Source organism: Neomonachus schauinslandi, chromosome 15, assembly GCF_002201575.2.
Source record: "Neomonachus schauinslandi chromosome 15, ASM220157v2, whole genome shotgun sequence".
In the NCBI taxonomy this organism is placed as follows: domain Eukaryota; kingdom Metazoa; phylum Chordata; class Mammalia; order Carnivora; family Phocidae; genus Neomonachus; species Neomonachus schauinslandi.
The window spans coordinates 24,971,702-24,992,219 of NC_058417.1; the positions used below are offsets into that span (position 1 = coordinate 24,971,702).

At 37.4% G+C, this 20,518-nt stretch overlaps 1 protein-coding gene across 1 annotated transcript in view; it reads left to right on the top strand.

The window, feature by feature from the left end:
- BCAS3 (BCAS3 microtubule associated cell migration factor) overlaps window positions 1–20,518 on the top strand; it is a 602,596-nt gene that overhangs the window by 163,484 nt on the left and 418,594 nt on the right. Inside the window, exon 12 of the mRNA XM_044921944.1 lies at window positions 15,587–15,757. Coding sequence (XP_044777879.1) covers window positions 15,587–15,757 — 171 coding nt within the window. The remainder of the gene's footprint in view (window positions 1–15,586; window positions 15,758–20,518) is intronic.

The following is a 20,518-nucleotide window of genomic DNA, read 5'->3' on the forward strand; positions in this document are numbered from 1 at the left end:
GGTTCATAAATAATATATTATTTTCTGTTGCAATGATTGTAGGGTTTGTATTCATCCAATTTTAAATATGTAAGTCTGTTAGCTTGGTTGAGGTCTTTTATCTAATTAATAAGACTTTTGAAAGAAGCTTTGTATGTTTTCAGTACTGACTTCTGGGTTCTTTTTCTCTGCGTTGCATCATTCTACCTATACTGACATCTTTTTGTATCTTTGAACATTTATGAATCTTCTTGACGTAAAAAGAATATTATTCCTTAAGAAAACTTAAGTTAAACGGCACATTTAAAGACTCTTTCATGTCACAGGGCTGCCCACTGCGTGTTTGTCAAGTGAGTTCTTTCTGTGTGTGTGCGAGGATTAATTCTGATGATGGCTCGCAAACTTTATGCTGATTATAAGGTATTCTTATAATCACTATCCTTTTGAATTGTGAAGTATACAACAAAACAATTCTAATAATAGGGATGACGTAGTGAATCTAAATGACAGCATGTAATAAAAAGCACAACTATTCAGAAAAGAACAACAGTTTAAAGCAAACCACAGAGAGGGAATGAAAGGTCACACTGTTTTGTGTAAAACAAATACAAAAATACTTCAAGATTGATCACAAGTGCTTACATGATGGGCTTTAGAATGTGTTCCTAGGTTTGATGAGAGAAGCATTACATATTTTTTACTCAGAAAGGAAATGCTGAATGTCTTTATGCTTACAGCACTGTGTATTTTAGATTTTAGAATCTTCATAAACATTGCGTACTTTCCTCCATTGTGTAAGCAAGAATTATCATGGTTATTTCAAAGAAGAGAAATCTGAGACAGTAATTAGCCAGCATCAGTGTTATTCAGTTAGTTTATAATAGATCCACAAAATATACCAGTGAGATCTAGTTCTCAAGTATTAAGAGTCCTTTCAGATTTATCTGTGCTGTATACTTTCATCAGGATAGCTCATTGTATTATCATTTGAATAATTTTCACTTACGTGATGGAGGACAACTTTTCAGCTCTGCTTTGCTATCACGTGTTTGTGTGCCTACATAAAAGGAAAGTGACCTGCTTCATGCAGTAACCGTTTTTGCTGTTTAACTGTTAGCTGAATGTGGTCATGCTGGAATGAGGTTAGACTTAATATGCTCTGAAAAGAACAAGTGTGAACTCCCCAGTTTTCTACACCACGTGTTGAGAACTGTGAAGGATAAGTTCATGTCTCGAATATTTAAACTCTCAAAAATGACGATGATGACAACACTTTAATCCCATCAATTTCCAGAGGCAGTTGGTCCCTAATGAAATTGGTGTTGACTGAAATTCATTGTTAGCTCTAGCAGTTGATAAAATTCTGCCATTAACTCTTGAATAAAGTAGTTAATATTTAATTTTTGTTTACTTGCTTTTGTCTGATTTTAATGCTTATTCATGCTCCTGTTTATAAATTTACAAAATGAAGTAAAAATAAAACCACGGACATAAAAAAAAGTCACCCATTTCTTTCTTTCTTTCTTTCTTTTTCTTTTCTTTCTTTCCTTCCTTTCTTTCTTTCTTTTTCTTTTCTTTCTTTCTTTCTTTTCTTTACTCTCTCTTTCTCTAGTTCCATCCACCTCACTGCAAATGGCAAGACTCATTCTTTTTTTATGCCGAAGTAATATTCCATTGTGCATATGTTCCACATCTTTTTTTTTTTAAAGATTTTATTTATTTATTTGACAGAGAGAGAGACAGTGAGAGAGGGAACACAAGCAGGGGGAGTGGGAGAGGGAGAAGCAGGCTTCCCACTGAGCAGGGAGCCCGATGTGGGGCTTGATACCAGGACCCTGGGATCATGATCTGAGCTGAAGGCAGACGCTTAACCGACTGAGCCACCCAGGCGCCCCTGTTCCACATCTTCTTTATCCATTCATTAGTTAATGGACATTTTGGGCTCTTTTCATAATTTGGCTATTGTTGATAATGCTGCTATAAACATTGGGGTGCATGTGCCCCTTCAAGTCAGTATTTTGTGTTCTTTGGGTAAATACCTAGTAGTGCAATTGCCGGGTCATAGGGTAGCTCTATTTTTAACTTTGTGAGGAACCTCCATACTGTTTTCCAGAGTGGCTGCACCAGTTTGCATTCCCATCAACAGTGTTAAGAGGGTTCCCTTTTCTCCACATCCTCACCAACCCTGTTGTTTCCTGTGTTGTTAATTTTAGGCATTCTGACCGGTGTGAGGTGGTATCTCATTGTGGTTTTGATTTGTATTTCCCTAATGATGAGTTATGTTGAGCATTTTTCCATGTGTTTGTTAGCCATCTGTAAAGTCACCTATTTCTTTTTTTTAATTTAATTTTATTATGTTATGTTAGTCACCATACATTACATCATTAGTTTTTGATGTAGTGTTCCATGATTCATTGTTTGCATATAACACCCAGTGTTCCATGCAATACGTGACCTCATTAATACCCATCACCGGCCTAACCCATCCCCCCACCCCCCCTCCCCTCTAAAACCCTCAGTTTGTTTCTCAGAGTCCATAGTCTCTCATGGTTCGTCTCCACTCTGATCCCCCCCCCTTCATTTTTCCTTTCTACTATCTTCTTCTCCTTCTTCTTCTTTTTTAACATATAATATTTGTTGTTTACATATTATATATATTATATTATATCTTTTTTAACATATTATATTTGTTAATATAAACGTATTATTTGTTTCACAGGTACAGGTTTTTGATGTAGTGTTCCATGATTCATTGTTTGCATATAACACCCAGTGCTCCATGCAATACGTGACCTCATTAATACCCATCACCGGCCTAACCCATCCCCCCACCCCCCCTCCCCTCTAAAACCCTCAGTTTGTTTCTCAGAGTCCATAGTCTCTCATGGTTCATCTCCCACTCTGATCCCCCCACTTCATTTTTCCTTTCTACTATCTTCTTCTCCTTCTCCTTCTTCTTCTTCTTTTTTAACATATAATATTTGTTATTTACATATTATATATGTTATATTATATCTTTTTTAACATATTATATTTGTTAATATAAACGTATTATTTGTTTCACAGGTACAGGTCTGTGATTCATCAGTCTTACACAATTCACAGTGCTCACCATAGCACATACCCTCCCCAGTGTCCATCACCCAGCCACTCCATCCCTCCCACCCCCCTCCACTCCAGCAACCCTTAGTTTGTTTCCTGAGATTAAGAGTCTCTTATGATTTGTCTCCCTCTCTGGTTTCATCTTGTTTCATTTTTTCCTCCCTTCCCCTATGGTCCTCTGTCTTGTTTCTCAAATTCCTCATATCAGTGAGATCATATGATACTTCTCTTTCTCTTTTTGACTTATTTGGCTTAGCATAATACCCTCTAGTTCCATCCATGTCGTTGCAAATGGCAAGATTTCATTTTTTTTGATGGTTGCATAATATTCCATTGTATATATATACCACATCTTCTTTATCCATTCATCTGTTGATTGGACATCTAGGCTCTTTCCATAGTTTGGCTATTGTAGACATTGTTGCTATAAACATTGGGGTGCACATACCCCTTTGGATCACTACATGTGTATCTTTGGGGTAAATACCCAGTAGTGCAATTGCTGGGTCGTACAGTAGCTCTATTTTCGACTTTTTGAGGAACCTCCATACTGTTTTCCAGAGTGGCTGCACCAGCTTGCATTCCCACCAACAGTTTAGGAGGGTTCCCCTTTCTCCGCATCCTTGCCAACATCTGTCGTTTCCTGACTTGTTAATTTTAGCCATTCTGACTGGTGTGAGGTGGTATCTCATTGAGGTTTTGATTCGTATTTCCCTGATGCTAAGTGATGTTGAGCACATTTTCATGTGTCTGTTGGCCATTTGGATGTCTTCTTTGCAGAAATGTCTGTTTGTGTCTTCTGCCCATTTCTTGATTGGCTTATTTGATCTTTGGGTGTTGAGTTTGATAAGTTCTTTATAGATTTTGGATACTAGCCCTTTATCTGATATGTCATTTGCAAAAATCTTCTCCCATTCTGTCGTCTTTTGGTTTTGTTGACTGTTTCCTTTGCTGTGCAAAAGCTTTTTATCTTGATGAAGTCCCAATAGTTTATTTTTGCCCTTGCTTCCCTTGCCTTTGGTGATGTTTCTAAGAAGAAGTTGCTGCGGCTGAGGTCGAAGAGGTTGCTGCCTGTGTTCTCCTCTAGGATTTTGATGGACTGCTGTCTCACATTTAGGTCTTTCATCCATTTTGAGTCTATTTTTGTGTGTGGTGTAAGAAAATGGTCCAGTTTCATTCTTCTGCTGTAAAGTCACCTATTTCTTGATAGTCTTTTTGGACTTACTGGATAGTTAAATCCAGTCATATATTATACACCTCTTTTTTTTTTTTAAGATTTATTGAAGGGGGGAAGGACAGAAGGAGAGGGAGAGAGTCTCAAGCAGATGCCATGCTGAGTGCAGAGCCCGAGGTGGGGCTCGATCCCATGACCCTAAGATCATGACCTGACCCTAAACCAAGAGTCGGATGCTTAATTGACTGCACTACCCAGGCGCCCCTACATACTGCTTTTTTTTTTTTATCTTATGTGTAACTTATATGAAATATTTTTTAAAGATTTAATTTATCTGAGAGAGAGAGAGAGAGAGCAGGAGCAAGGGGAGGGGCAGAGGGAGAGGGAGAAACAGACTCCCCGATGAGCAGGGAGCCCGGTCTGGGGCTCAATCCCAGGACCTTGGGATCAAGACCTGAGTCGAAGGCAGATGCTTAACTGACTGAGCCACCCAGGTGCCCCATGCCATGAAATATTTTTGAAAACATTTTTCTTATATAATGTTTATGTACTTATGGACTCTTGCATTACCATGAATATTTTGAGATTTCTTTTAAAAATATTAAATTATTTTGGTATTTAGTATTAGTGTTTAGTATTTAGTTATTTTCCCAGAAATAGAATGATCCTTCATTTCACTTCCAAGATGTGGATATTATATATTGGAAAGATTGGAAAGTTGAGATGATTTTACCTCCCAAATGGTAATTTCTCCTAATAAGTTATTAGATATAAGAAACTTTGTGGGTAAATTAGCCTTCTGAGGTATAAAGTAGTTGCAGTTTTCCAAGATAAGTACATCAAAATGACTTCTCTAATTAAGTAGTGTAATTATAAATATATTTTTTGTCTTTGTTACTATTACATTATGTATTATACTTCTATTAGCATATTCACTTGTGAAAATTCATCATGATACACACTTATAATTCCTGTACTTTTCTGTATAAGGGAATAAAAAAGTTTACTAAGAAAAGAGCAATCTCACCAAAGATCTTCAAACCTAGAAACCTTCTCCAGAGAATGCTCACATTTAAGAGTGAACAATGGCAGTATTACAAAGACTCCTCCATAGAATAAAAGAGTCAAATAGTGCCTAATCTTGTTTTATGATGCAGGATCACCTTGATACTGAAACTTGACAAGAACATTATGAAAAAGGAAAACTATAGTCCTCTCTTACTCATGAATATGAAAAATCCTAAGCAAAATATTAGCAGAAAAAAATTAAACATGTATTGTAAGGATAATGTCACAATCCAGTGGGATAATTCCAATACAGGCTGCCTTATTACTCAAAATCAATGAATATAATTTGCTACATGAACAGAATAAAAGGAGAACAATTATATGATTATCTTAATATATATACTTTTTGGGCTTGATAAAATCAAACATATATACATTGATAAAATCTTTTAGTAAATAGTGATAGTTTCTGGTTCTCTAGAATTCAGTTTTATCTCAAAGTACCAAACTCTTTAAATGTACTAAGCACGGTTATTTTATTTTATTTTATTTTTTTTTTAAAGATTTATTTATTTGACACAGAGAGAGAGACAGCTAGAGAGGAAACACAAGCAGGGGGAGTGGAAGAGGGAGGAGCAGGCTCCTGGCTGAGCAGGGAGCCCGATGCGGGGCTCGATCCCAGGACCCTGAGATCATGACCTGAGCCGAAGGCAGACGCTTAACGACTGAGCCACCCAGGCGCCCCATAAGCACGGTTATTTTAAAGTCTGTTTCCGATAACTCCAGTGTCTGGCTTCTTTTGGGGGTATTTTTATTGTTTGTTATTTTTGCTGGTTGTCACTAATGATGTCTTGACTCCTTGTTTGCCAGATTTTTTTTTAATTTAATTTAATTTTTAAATTTTATGTTAGTCACCTTAGTTTTTGATGTTGTGAACCTAGAAACAGTTTTGAGTTTGAGATACCAGAGTTTGGCGGCACTATCAGTCTTGGATCCTCTAATTCCAATTTCAGGGATTGAGTTAATTAAATTACTTAAATAAAGCTCACCTGAAAGAGCTATGAGACCCTGATTGCTACAGGTTTTCTCTTATTTCTATTGTGTCTTAGCCAAAAAGATGGAGGTTTAGGGCGCCTGGGTGGCTCAGTTGGTTAAGCGACTGCCTTCGGCTCAGGTCATGATCCTGGAGTCCCGGGATCGAGTCCCACATCGGACTCCCCCTGCTCTGTGGGGAGCCTACTTCTCCCTCTGACCCTCTCCCCTCTCATGCTGTTTCTCTCTCTCTCGCTTTCTAATAAATAAATAAATAAATAAAATCTTTAAAGAAAAAAATAAAATAAATAAATATTTAAAACAAACAAACAAACAAAACATGGAGGTTTGAAAGTCACCAGGTAGACTTCCTTGGACATGACCACCTAGTACCACAAGTCCATCAAAAGCACCACTCGGTCTCTTAGAAGCCTCCTCTAGAATCATGAGATGCATCTAGGCCTAACTATCCTGCTCACATGTCTGGATTTTCTTGTTCTTTTGGATTTGGATCTAGTAACTCTTTACTATCTTGTTAAATATTTAGTACCTTTAAGCAGAGTTGAAAAAAAAATTCTCCCCAGTTACCCTACTTGTTTTCTTTGGTAGGGTTGACCTGATTTACCTAGCCTGCCATTATTGAAAATAGAAAATAAAATTTCTTGATATTTCTTACCATTTTTATCATTTCTAGATAATACATTTTTTTGAGATATAACATGAAAATGTTTAAAAAGCCATGTAGTATGTCCTCCTTAAGAAAATACTAATCTTGGGGGCGCCTGGGTGGCTCAGTCATTGGGCGTCTGCCTTCGGCTCAGGTCGTGGTCCCAGGGTCCTGGGATCGAGCCCCCACATCGGGCTCCCTGCTCCGCGGGAGGCATGCTTCTCCCTCTCCCATTCCCCCTGCTTGTATTCCCTCTCTTGCTGTGTCTCTCTCTGTCAAATAAATACATAAAATCTTAAAAAAAAAAAAAGAAAATACTAATCTTAAAATATTCACTTTGCTTGTTAAATCACTTTTTCTCAAAGAGTAATCATTAATATTTTTCTCTCACTGATGACACCTGCTTATATAACTCCATAGAGATTAACTGCTTTGTTATATAGAAGGATTAATTATTAAATTTTTCTTCTTATTTTTTGTCTCACCATATAGTTTTAAGTACAAATATATTAATTGTGTATGTACTTGAGTCTCCTTAGAGGAAATAATCTTTTTTATAGTTTCTGGATTTTCAAATAGCACTTAAAATTAATCTTTATATTTTTAGATTTTTCCCTTTGCTTTTCCAAATAATTTATGTGGCTTTCTTTAGAATATAATGGTGATGAATTCTCTGTGGCAGTGCTAAGGGGAAAAGTTTAAAACTGAAATAATTCAAATTGCATTATTTTGATACATTTATAAAATCTTGGTCCGTATTTCCTAATTACCATATATCTGTCCTATTTGATTATTCCTTTTAATGTGTTCTAACGCCAGTGTGGTAAATTGATTTAATAAAAATGCCTCCTTTTTTCCCTGGTTATCTGATAACTTCTTAATGACAACTAACAGCTTTTGTGAGAGCAGCACCATTAGCGCTAATGGACAGGGAAGACAACTGATATGACATGAGAAAGGTTAAAGATGACTAGTGACCCTTTGGCAAATCTGTCTGCACAGAACAGAATAAGTACCATGCTCATTTGAATTTTTGTTCAAGGTGGACTATCTGACGTAGTTGGTGTAGCCTTACATTCAGCTCTCCTACAAGATAAAATTTAGTTCTCTGAATAACTCTTGTTAAGATTTGTCAGGATAATAAACTTTTTAGCTACCTCAGACTGTGAAGACACTCAGTCTAATTTAATATTCTCCCTTTGGCCAAATTCGATTTTTTTTATTTCTAATTTTTACTGGGTCTTCATCCTTTTTGGTATGTCGAGGGACTCATCAGGTATGTACAGGCTCTTTTGGCTAAAATCTAATCAAAAGACTAATTACTCTGAGGTGATTTAGGTATCTAAATATGGTATGTGAACACTATTGAATAACATTATATATTTCTTCTGGACACTAGTTCTTATCAGTGTGTTTGATTCTAACATGGAAACAAATTTCTTCTAGAAGCAAAGGTCTTTGCTGATGCAGGAAACTTCCAGGACCCCTTTCACCCCCTGCATTATACCTTATTTTGAAAGTTAATGAGCTATGATAGGTAGTGCTATCTTGTCACTTACTATACAAAGTGCAGATTTGATGACTGTTAAGTTTTGGGTTTAGATTTTTGTCCACTAATAAAATGGTAGTTGTAAGTTTTCTTGGTGTATGTGTGTGAGAATTATCAATAACTCTTCATGTGATGTGAGCCTTTGACGGTGAAATATACTACTCTGTTTTCCCCCTTTCTGGAGTTTTTTTTCCTAGTTCTCTTATATTGACTTTTCCTTTTATCTTGTGGTCTCTTTGGTACACTTCTTCCCACTTTCTGTGTGCTCCAGTTCTTTTAGTTTTATTCCTATTCATTGATATAAAAGCATGAAATAATAGGCTCAAGGGCAAATGGGGAGGATATACAACCAGACTTTAAACCTGAAGGGCGAATTCCTTTGACAAAGGGATAGCTCTGTTTAAGTGGGAGCATCTCCATTAGCATTGATGGAGTACTGCAGCTGAGGCATCTCAGAGGTTAATCAGGCTTCCTAGCCAGCTTTGACATCAGTACACAGTGGCGCCTGATTTTGTTGGTCCTTCAGAGACCTTCTTGACAACGCTCTAACAGACTTTGTGTAAGTCATTGCTTGTGAATTATTGAAAAAATGTTTGGCTGCTAACTGAGGAATGCTAATGTGTTTTATAATCACTGCAGTTTGAGTTTTTAGCGCTGAACAGAAGAATTACAATTGATTTGTGGCTTTTTCATGGTTTCAGTCAGCAGTAAGTTATATCTTTTTGCTTGAGTTCAGCAAATGGCTTTGATGGTCATTTTATTTAAGTATTTATTAGGACACACTATTATAGTCTTCATTTTTCCCTATCCCCCTCCCCCCACCCCCGCCCCGTCTACATCTGTGTTCTGAATTCATGAAGTGTGAGATCACAAGTAGTAACAGGAATAGTACAAGGCAATACTGGATGGTGGTTGAAATCAGGCTTTGGAGATAGACAGTCTAATTGAATTGAATTGATTGAATTCTGGCTTTGTCATTGGCTAGCTGTTTGAGCTGCTGTTTTACTTAACTTCTGTAGCCTCCATTTTCTCTTCTATAAACCTGAGGTGTTCGAAGAAATCTGTAGAGATCATTTATGTTAAGATCCTTGACAAGTTCACAGTAAAGATTCCATGGGACATACTACAGTAAAATAATACATATATTGCTAGTGTTAGTTATATGGTGTTTTAATGGAAAATTTCCTTGGAAAATACATTTCCTTATTAATTCCAATCTCATTGTTGCTTAAATCACATTTAGGCCTGTCCCTTCTTTGCCTATCTTTTATGAAACAGTATTTGAAATAACATGTCTATAATAATTTTCATTTTAAAATTTAGCTATAGCATATGCCAGAATATAGGTGAGCATATTCTCCATGATTATTCTGAAAAGAGAGTCATTTCATTAAAGATTAGTTTGTAGTATTTTAATAAAAATTTTTCTCACAATTTGAGAATTGGAAAAAAATTATTTCTGAATGTGTGTATTCTACATAATTTTTGATATGTCCATGTAATCTAGATTACTTCTTTTCACTCTGCTGGTTAAATCTTTTTTAGGTATTTATGAATTACGTGCTTTTCTCTTTCTTTTAGTTTTTTTCTCTTTGTGGGACAAAACCCCACAAAAACCCATTACTTTAACATTATTGTTTGTTAATGCAAATAGCAGTAATCAGATAAGATTCACATAAAAGAAAAAACTCACAGGAGTTAGTTTTGTCTTTATCCTTCGAATGAAATGGAACTAAAATGTAATTATAAAACATCTTAAGTTGTCTTTAATTGAAATAGTATATTAGAAGCATTACATTGAATTGTTTTCTGTTACCAGAGAAAAAAGAACCTTCTTAGCTAATCTTTTGTGATGTTTTATTCATCTAGTGATTGGTATCTTGGATGGAGACTGTATTTCCACATGCCAAATCTTTTTTTTCTTAATTGAGGTAAAATTGGTATATAACATATACATTTTATGTGTACATTATAATTTGACATCTGTATGTACTACAAAATGATTACCACCAAAAGTCTAGTCACCATTCATCACCATCAAATTGACTTCCTTCACCCATTTGCCTACCTCCCAGTCACCTTCCCGTCTGGTAACCATCAATCCATTCTCTGTGAATCTTTTTTATATTCTTTTGTTTGTTTTTTTAGATTCCATATATAAATGAAATCAAATGGTATTTGTCTTTCTCTATCTGACTTATCTCCCTTGCCCAATAACCTCAAGGTCCATCCATGTTGTCACAAATGGCAGTATTTCATTCTGTGTAGCTAAGTAGTATTCTGTTATATATATAATATATATATTATATATATAACACATCCTCTTTATCCATTCATCTATCAGTGGACACTTAGGTTGTTTCCATATCTTGGCTATTGTAAATAATGCTGCAGTGAACATAGGGGTGTATATATCTTTTTGAATTTGTGTTTTCCTATTCTTTGAGTAAATACCCAGAAGTAGAACACCTGGATCATATGGTGGATCTATTCTTAACTTTTTGAGGAATCTCCATACTGTTTTCCGTACTGGCTGCACCAGTTTACATTCCTACCGACAGCTAACAAGGGTTCTTTTTTCTCCACATCCTCTCCAGCACTTGCTATTTGTCTTATTTTTTTTTTTTATAATAGTCATTCTAACAGGTGTGAAGTGATAACTCATCATGGTTTTGATTTGCGTTTCCCTGCTGATTAGTGATGTTGAACATCTTTCCATGTCTTTTGACCATCTCTGTATCTTCTTTGGAAAAATGTCTGTTCAGATCCTCTGCTCATTTTTTTATTTTATTTTTTTGTTGTTGTTGTTATCATTGTTGCTGAGTTGTATGAATTCTTTATGTGTTTTGGTTTTGTATCAGATATATGATTTGCAAATGTCTTCTTCCATTAAGCCTTTTCATTTTGATGATGGTTTCCTGTGCTGTGCAGAACTTTTTCAGTTTGATGGAGTCCCATTTGTTTATTTTTGCTTTTGTTTCCCTTGCTTTTGGGGTCAGGTCCACAAATACATCTGTAAGTCTAGTTTCATTCCATTGCATAACTGTCCAGTTTTCCCAGAACCATTTATTGAAGAGACTGCCCTTTCTCCACTGTGTATATTTTTGGCCTCCTTGTTATAAATTAATTGTATACTTGGGGAGTTATTTCTCAGCTACTGATTTTGTTTCATGGATATGTGTGTGTTTTTTATGCCAGTATCATACTGTCTTGATTACTATAGGTTTGTAGTATAGTTTGAAATAAGGGACCATGATACCTTTAGCTTTGTTCTTTCTCAAGTTTGCTCTGGCTATTCTGGGTCTTTTATGGTTCCATTCAAATTTTAGAATTATTTGTTCTAGTTCTGTGAAAAATGCCACTGGAATTTTGGTAGGGATTGCATTGAATCTGTAGATTGCGTTGGGTAGTATGGACATTTAAACAGTGTAAATTCTTCCAATCCATGAACATGGACTGTCTTTCCATTTATTTGTTTCTTCTTCAGTTTCTTTCATCAGTGTATGTGGCTTTCACCTCCCTGGTTAAATTCATTCCTAGGTATTTTATTCTTTTTGATGCTGTTGTGAATGCCATTGCTCTCTTAATTTCTTCTTCTGATAGTTTGTTATTAGTGTATAGAAACGCCACAGATTTCTGTATATTGATTTTGTATTCTGCAACTTTACTGAATTTGTTTATTAGTTCTAACAGTTTTTTGATGGAGGTTTTCTGTGTATCTGCAAATAGTGATGATTTTACCACTTCTTTTTCTGATTTGGATGCCTTTTTTTTCTTTTTCTTGCCTGATTGGTGTGGTTAGGACCTCCAATGCTATGTTGAATAACAGTGGAGAAAGTGGAATTCTGATCTTGTTCCCAATTTTAAAGGACAAGCTTTCAGTTTTTCACTATTAAGTATGATACTAGTTATGAGTTTATCATACAGGGCCTTTACTTTGTTGAGGTATGTACCCTTTATACCCACTTTGTTGAAAGTTTTTATCATAAATGGAGGTTGAATTTTGTCAAATGTTTTTTCTGCATCTATTGAAATGATCATAAGATTTTTATCCCTCATTTTGTTAAAATGGTGTACCACATTGATTTGTGGTTGTTGAACCATCCTAGCATCTCTGGAATAAATCCTACTTGATCATGGTATATGAGCCTTTTAATGTGTTTTTGAATTTGGTTTGCTAATATTTTGTTACAGATTTTTGCATATTTGTTTGTCAGGGATATTGGCATGTAATATCCCTTTCTCATGGTGTCCTTATCTGGTTTTGGTATCAGGGTAATGTTGATGTCACATTTTACATCATTTATTTTATGCATCCCTTAACCAATTGTAGTTTTAATTTTTTTAAAAGATTTTATTTATTTGACAGACACAGCGAGAGAGGGAACATAGGCAGGGGGAACGGGAGAGGGAAAACAGGCTCCCTGCAGGGGAGCCCGATGTGGGGCTCGATCCCAGGACCCTGGGATCATGACCTGATCCTAAGGCAGACGCTTAGCGACTGAGCCACCCAGGCGCCCCTGTAGTTTTAATTTTACTACTATTCTCTTTTAGCCTTCATACTTGCTTTATAAGTGATTGATCCACTGTCTGTACTATAGATTTATCTTTTCCAATGAGTTTTACTTTTGTATTTTTCCTTGTTATGAAATATTAAATATTTCTTTTTAGCTTAAAGAAGTACCTGTAACATTTCTTGTAAGGCCATTTTAGCAAGGATAAACTCCTTTAGTTTTTGCTTATCTGGAAAATTCTTATTTCCCCTTCAATTTTTTTTTTAAAGATTTTATTTATTTATTTATTTGAGAGAGCAAGAGAGAGAAACAGCATGAGAGGGGAGAGGGTCAGAGGGAGAAGCAGGCTCCCCACTGAGCTGGGACCCTGATGTGGGACTCGATCCCAGGACTCTGGGATCATGACCTGAGCTGAAGGCAGTCACTTAACCAACTGAGCCACCCAGGCATCCTCCCCTTCAGTTCGCTGGGTAGAGAATTCTTGGTTGGAAGTTTTTTCCTTTTAGCACTTCGAATATGTCATGCCACTCTGTTCTGACCTGTAAAGTTTCTGCTGAAAAATCTTGATAGTCTTATATGGTTTCCTTGTATGTATTTCTTTTGATGCCTTTAGGATTCTCTCTTTAATTTTACCATTTTAATTATAATGTATCTTGGTGTGGATCTCTTTGGGTTTGTCTTATTTGGAACTCTCCAGGGTTCCCCCCCGTATGCCTGTTTAATTCCCCAGATTAGGGATATTTTCAGCTATTATTTTTTAAAAATAATTTTTCTGGCCTTTTCTTTCTTCTCCTCTGGGAACCCTATAATGTGAATGTTGTTCTGCTTGAAATTCTCCGAAGGTTTTCATTTTTTAAATCTTTTTTCTTTTTGCTCCTTTGTCTGAGTGAGTTCCATTGTTTTGCCTTCTATCTCACTGATCTGTTTCATTTAGTCTGCTGTTGAACCCCTCTAGGGTATTTTTCAGTTAAGTTTATATATTTTTCAGCTCTGTAACTTCTATTTGATACTTTTTAATATTTTCTCTCATTTTGTTGAAGTTTTCACTGTGTTCATTCATTCATTCTGAGTTTGGTGGGCATCTCTATGACCATTATTTTGAACTCTCTTGCTTATCTCATTTTATTAAGGTCTTTTCCTGAGCTTTTGTCTTGTTCTTTGGAACATACTCCTCTGTCTTCTCATTTTGCCTTTCTGTGTTTGTTTCTATGTATTAGGCACATCAGCTACCTCTAGCAGTCTTGAAGGAGTGGCCTTTGTAGGAGATAGCTCGTGGGGCTCAGAAGCACTTATCCTTCCTAGCCACCAGTGCCAGGTGCTCAAGGGGTATCTCCTGTGTGAGCTGCACCTGTCTGCCCACCTACTCTGGTAGGGCTGTGGCTGTGACATGGGAGTATGTGGGGCTCTTGTCTGGCCCACCTGTGATGTGTGGCTATGGCATAGGAATAGGTATCTACATGCCTGATCTTGATGCACAATATTATATAACAACATATTATAGATTTACTTTGGAAGCATAGTCTTTTTCATTCTACCACTGGTGGAATGGCATTCTACCATTGGTAAGGCTTTTTCATGCTAAGAAATAGATTTAAAATTAGATTTATAATATTTCAAAAAATAATAACAGATGTCGGTGAAGATGTGGAATAAGGCGAACCCTCTTAGACTGTTGTTGGGAATGTGAACTGGTACAACCACTGTAGAAAACAGTACGGAGATTCCTCAAAAAGTTAAAAATAGAACTACCCTACGATCCAGCAATTGCACTACTAGGTTTTTACCCAAAGGGTACAAAAATTCTGATTTGAAGGGGGCAAACACACCCCGGTGTTTATAGCAGCACTATCAACAATAGCCAAATTATGGAAAGAGTCCAAATGTCCATTGACTCATGAATGGATAAAGAAGATGTGGTATATATACACAATGGGATATTATTCAGCCATCAGAAAGAATGAAATCTTGCCATTGTTATATGCATTAAGAAGAGGGGAGAGGGGGCGCCTGGGTGGCTCAGTCGTTAAGCGTCTGCCTTCGGCTCAGGTCATGATCCCAGGGTCCTGGGATTGAGTCCCACATCGGGCTCCCTGCTCGGCGGGAAGCCTGCTTCTCCCTCTCCCACTCCCCCTGCTTGTGTTCCTGCTCTCGCTATGTCTCTCTCTGTCAAATAAATAAATAAAATCTTTAAAAAAAAAAAAGAAGAGGGGAGAGAAGAAATATTTTTTTTAAATAAAAATATAATTGTTCCCTCATGTGAAACAAAGCTCTTTAATGATTTACTTATGGCTTTAAAAAAAATTATTTGCTTATGGCTTTATTCTCACTATGCTGACTTTGGGGATTCTACTGACAGCATTCACTCAAATTAATACTGATTTTCTAACTAAAATTTAAGATCATATGAAAAGTCAGACTGAATTTCTGTGACAGTTCACTGCTCTATATAGGCTTGTAAGAGAATAAGGAATTTAAAAGGTAGGAGAATTAACGAGATGCATATTTCTGTTTAAAATCCAAATACTGATGTGAAGTCATATGTTTTACATTTCATTGTATAGACATTGAAAACTGGCTTGACAATGGTTGGGAAAGTGGTGACTCAGCTGACAGGCACACTGCCTTCAGGTGTGACCGAAGACGATGTTGCCCTCCATAGTAATTCCAGGCGGAGTCCTTTGGTTCCAGGCATCATCACAGTAATTGACACTGAAACAGTTGGAGAGGGCCAGGTAAGAACTTCTGATACAGGTAATGTCCTTTTTCTGCAAAGGATGGGGTGACTAAGAATATCATTTGTGATCAAGAACAGTCAAATGCACTTGGCCTTGGAGATTATTAATTTGGAATTCTAGCAATTGAGGTTATTTCAGATTAGAATTCTTTTTTCAAGAAATGATGAGTAACATGTTAAAACCTGTTATTTCAAACATTATTAATGTTTCAAACCTGAGGGTAAAATTGAGGTTCTAAGGAGTTCTTGTTATCTCTTCATCAGAACATTTGTTTCACAAATAATTACATATCTCTTTATACTGTTCTGTTCATAATACAGTTTTTTAAAAAATGATGCTTGTTGTAACCTATATCAGAAGATTAATAACTGATTTTTAAAAGATTTTATTTATTTATTTGAGAGAGAGAGAGCACATGAGTTGAGGGGGAGGGGCCAAGTGAGTGGGAGAAGCAGATGCCCCCGTGATCAGGGAGCCTGATGTAGGGCTCAATCCCAGGACCCCGAGATCATGACCTGAGCTGAAGGCAGATGCCTAATCGACTGAACCACCCAGGGACCCTTTAATAATTGATTTTTAAGGTAGAGGCTTGCTCATAGAAGCAGTCAATAGGACCTTCCACATTTTGGAGGGAATTTAAAAAATTATTGACTAGAGGAGCAAGATGGAGGAGGAGTAGGAGAACTAAATTTCTTCTGGTCCCAGGAATTCAGCTAGATAGTTATCAAACCATTCAGAACACCTACAAATTCAACAGGAGATCGAAGAAAATAATAGCAGCAATTGTATGAACAAAAAAGCGACCACTTTCTGGAAGGTAGGACGTGTGGAGAAGTGAATCCGAGGCGATATTCAGGAAGATAGATGGTGGGGGGAGGGAGCCTCCATCAGCTGGCTACTGGCCAGTGATAGAGCAGCGGAGCACAAAATTGGAACTTTTAGAAGTCTGCTCTGCTGAGGGACGTCACTCCAGTGGCTAAGTGGGGGTGGGGTGGGGGTGGAACCCTCACTGGGACTCAGGACCCTCGGGGATCACAGAAAGACCGGGGGTGCCTGAGTGTGGCAGAGCTTCCAGGTATCAGATCGGGGAAGCCAGCTGCAAAGACGGAGCTGAGGAGTGGGCTCTCGGCTCAGGGTTGCCATAAACCGTGATCTGTGGCACTGTTGGGTCACTACTCTTTGAGCAGGGACCCAACAAGTGCAGATCTGGGGAGACTCCCCTTCCTCACCCGGGAGGAGCGGCGTGGGAGAGCACTGCAGGAATCTGCTGGGTTTGGAGACTCCAAACGGGGTCAGGTGCCAGAGATAGAAATGCTTGGTCACAGGCCAGGTGAGCACGGAGTGCAGCCAGAGACCAGGGAGACAGGAGTGATTGACTGCTTTTCTCTGAGGGCTCACTGAGGAGTGGGGCCCTGAGCTCTTGGCTCCTCTGGGGCCAGAGATTGGGAGGCCGCCGTTTTCACTCTCGTCCTCAAAAGCTGTACGGAAATCTTGCAGGGAAAGCTACAAAGAGCAAACCCGAGCAGATGACTTAGCCTGGCCCCTGGCAAGAGCGGTGCAATTCTGCCTCAGGCAAAGACATTTGAGAATCAGCGCAACAGGGCCCTCCCCCAGATCAGCAAGAACGTTCAGCCAAGACCAAGTTTACCAATCAATGAGAACTGCCAAGACTCCAGCGCACATAGAATTCATGGCTTTTTCCCTGTGATTCTTTAGTCTTTCAAAGTTAATCTTTTAAATTTTCTTTTTCTTTTTCAAATTTTTTTAGTTGAATTTTTCTTCTTTCCTTTTTTAACCAACATCTTATCAATTCCTTTTTAAAATTTGTTTAAGATTTCATTATTATTTGAGAGAGAGGGAGAACACAGAGGGAGAGTGAGAGGGAGAAGCAGACTCCCTGCTGAACAGGGAGCCCAATGTGGGACTTGATCCCAGGACTCTGGGATCATGACCTGAGCCGAAGGCAGATGCTTAACCAAATGAGCCACCCAGGCGCCCATCAATTCCTTTTTTAAAATCTTTTTTAATTTTCATCTTTACAGTCATATTCCATCCCTTCATCGTATTTACCCTTATTTTTATATATATGTAAGTTTTTCTTTCTTTAAAATTTTGAAAGGCACTTTCTTCTAACAGACCAAAGTACACTCAAAATCTAGTGTGTGGCTCTGTTCTATTCACTGGCCTGATCATATTAATTTTTCTTTCTTTCTTTTTTTTTTCCCCTTTCTTTTCCCCCCAGTTTCGGGTTTCTTCTGGTTTGTTTAGTGTATATTTTTCTGGGATCGTTGTTACCCTTTTAGCATTTTGTTCTCTCATTCATCTATTTTCCTCTGGACAAAATGACAAGATGGAAAAACTCACCTCAAAAAAAAGAACAAGAGGCAGTACCGACTGCCAGGGACCTAATCAATACAGACATTAGTAAGATGTCGGAACTAGAGTTCAGAATGACAATTATAAAGACACTAGCTGGGCTTGAAAAAAGCATAGAAGATACTAGATAATCCCTTTCTGGAGAAATAAAAGAACTAAAATCTAACCAAGTTGAAATCAAAAAGGCTATTAATGAGGTGCAATAAAAAACAGAGGCTCTAACTGCTAAGATAAATAGGCAGAAGAGAGAACTAGTGATATAGAAGACCAAATGATGGAGAATAAAGAAGCTGAGAAAAAGATAAACAACTACTGGATCACGAGGGCAGAATTTGAGAGATAAGTGATACCATAAGATGAAACAATATTAGAATAATTGGGATCCCAGAAGAAGAAGAGAGAGAGGGAAAGAAGGTATATTGGAGCAAATTATAGCAGAGAACTTCCCTAATTTGGGGAAGGAGCAAGCATCAAAATCCAGGAGGCACAGAGAACCCCTCTCAAAATCAATAAAAATAGGTCAACACCCTGACATCTAATAGTAAAACTCACAAGTCTCAGAGACAAAGAGAAAATCCTGAAAGCAGCTCAGGACAAGAGGTCTGTAACCTACAACTGTAGAAATATTAGATTGGCAGCAGACCTATCCACAGAGACCTGGCAGGCCAGAAGGGACTGGCATGATATATTCAGAGCACTAACCGAGAAAACTATGCAGCCAAGAATACTGTATCCAGCTAGGCTGTCATTGAAAATAGAAGGAGAGATAAAAAGCTTGCAGGACAAAGCAAAACTGAAAGAATTTGCGAACACCAAACCAGCGCTACAAGAAATATTGAAAGGGGTCCTCTAAGCAAAGAAAGGGCCTAAAAGTAACATAGACCAGAAAGGAACAGAGACAATATACAGTAACAGTCACCTTACAGGCAATACAATGGCACCAAATTCATATCTTTCAATAGTTACCCTGAATGTAAATGGGCTAAATGCCCCAATCAAAAGACACAGGGTATTGGATTGGATAAAAAAACAAGAACCCTCGATATGCTGTCTGCAAGAGACTCACTTTAGACCCAAAGACACCTCCAGATTTAAAGTGAGGGGGGTGGGAAACCATTTACCATGCTAATGGACATCAAAAGAAAGCTGGGTGGCAATCTTTATATCAGACAAATTAGATTTTAAACCAAAGACTATAATTAGAGATGAGGAAGGACACTATGTCATACTTAAAGGATCTATCCCACAAGAAGATCTATTGTAAATATCTATGCCTCTAACATGGGAGCAGCCAATATGTAAGCCAATTAATAACAAAAGCAAAGAAACACATCGACAATAATACAATAATAGTAGGAGACTTTAACACCCCCCTCACTGAAATGGACAGATCATCTAAGCAAAAGATCAACAAGGAAATAAAGACTTTAAATGACACACTGGACCAGATGGACTTCACAGACATATTCAGAACATTCCATCCCAAAGCAACAGAATACACATTCTTCTCTAGTGCCCATGGAACATTCTCCAGAATAGATCACATCCTAGGTTACAAATCAGGTCTCAACCGGTACCAAAATATTGGGATCATTCCCTGCCTATTTTCGGACCACAGTGCTTTGAAACTAGAACTCAATCACAAGTGGAAAGTCGGGAAGAACTTAAATACATGGAGGCTAAAAAACATCCTACTAAAGAATGAATGGGTAAGCCAGGAAATTAAAGAAGACTTAAAAAATATTCATGGAAACAAATGAAAATGAAAACACAACTGTTCAAAATCCTTGGGATGTAGCAAAGGCAGTCCTAAGAGGAAAGTATATAGCAATACAAGCCTTTCTTAAGAAACAAGAAAGGTCTCAAATACATAACCTATCCCTACACCTAAAGGAGCTGGAGAAAGAACAGCAAATAAAGCCTAAACCCAGCAGAAGAAGAGAAATAATAAAGATCAGAGCAGAAATCAATGAAACAGACACCAAAAGAACAGTAGAACAGATCAATGAAACTAGGAGCTGGTTCTTTGAATAAGATTGATAAACCCTTGGCCAGACTTATCAAAAAGAAAAGAGAGAGGACCTAAATAAATAAAATCATGAATGAAAGAGGAGAGATCACAACCAACACCAAAGAAATACAAACAATTATAAGAACATATTATGAGCAACTCTATGCCAGCAAATTAGATAATCTGGAAGAAATGGATGCATTCCTGAGACATATGAACTACCAAAACTGAACCAGGAAGAAATAGAAAACCTGAACAGACCCTAACCACTAAGGAACTTGAAGCAGTAATCAAAAATCTCCCAACAAACAAGAGCCCAGGGCCAGATGGCTTCTCAGGGGAATTCTACCAACCATTTAAAGAAGAATTAA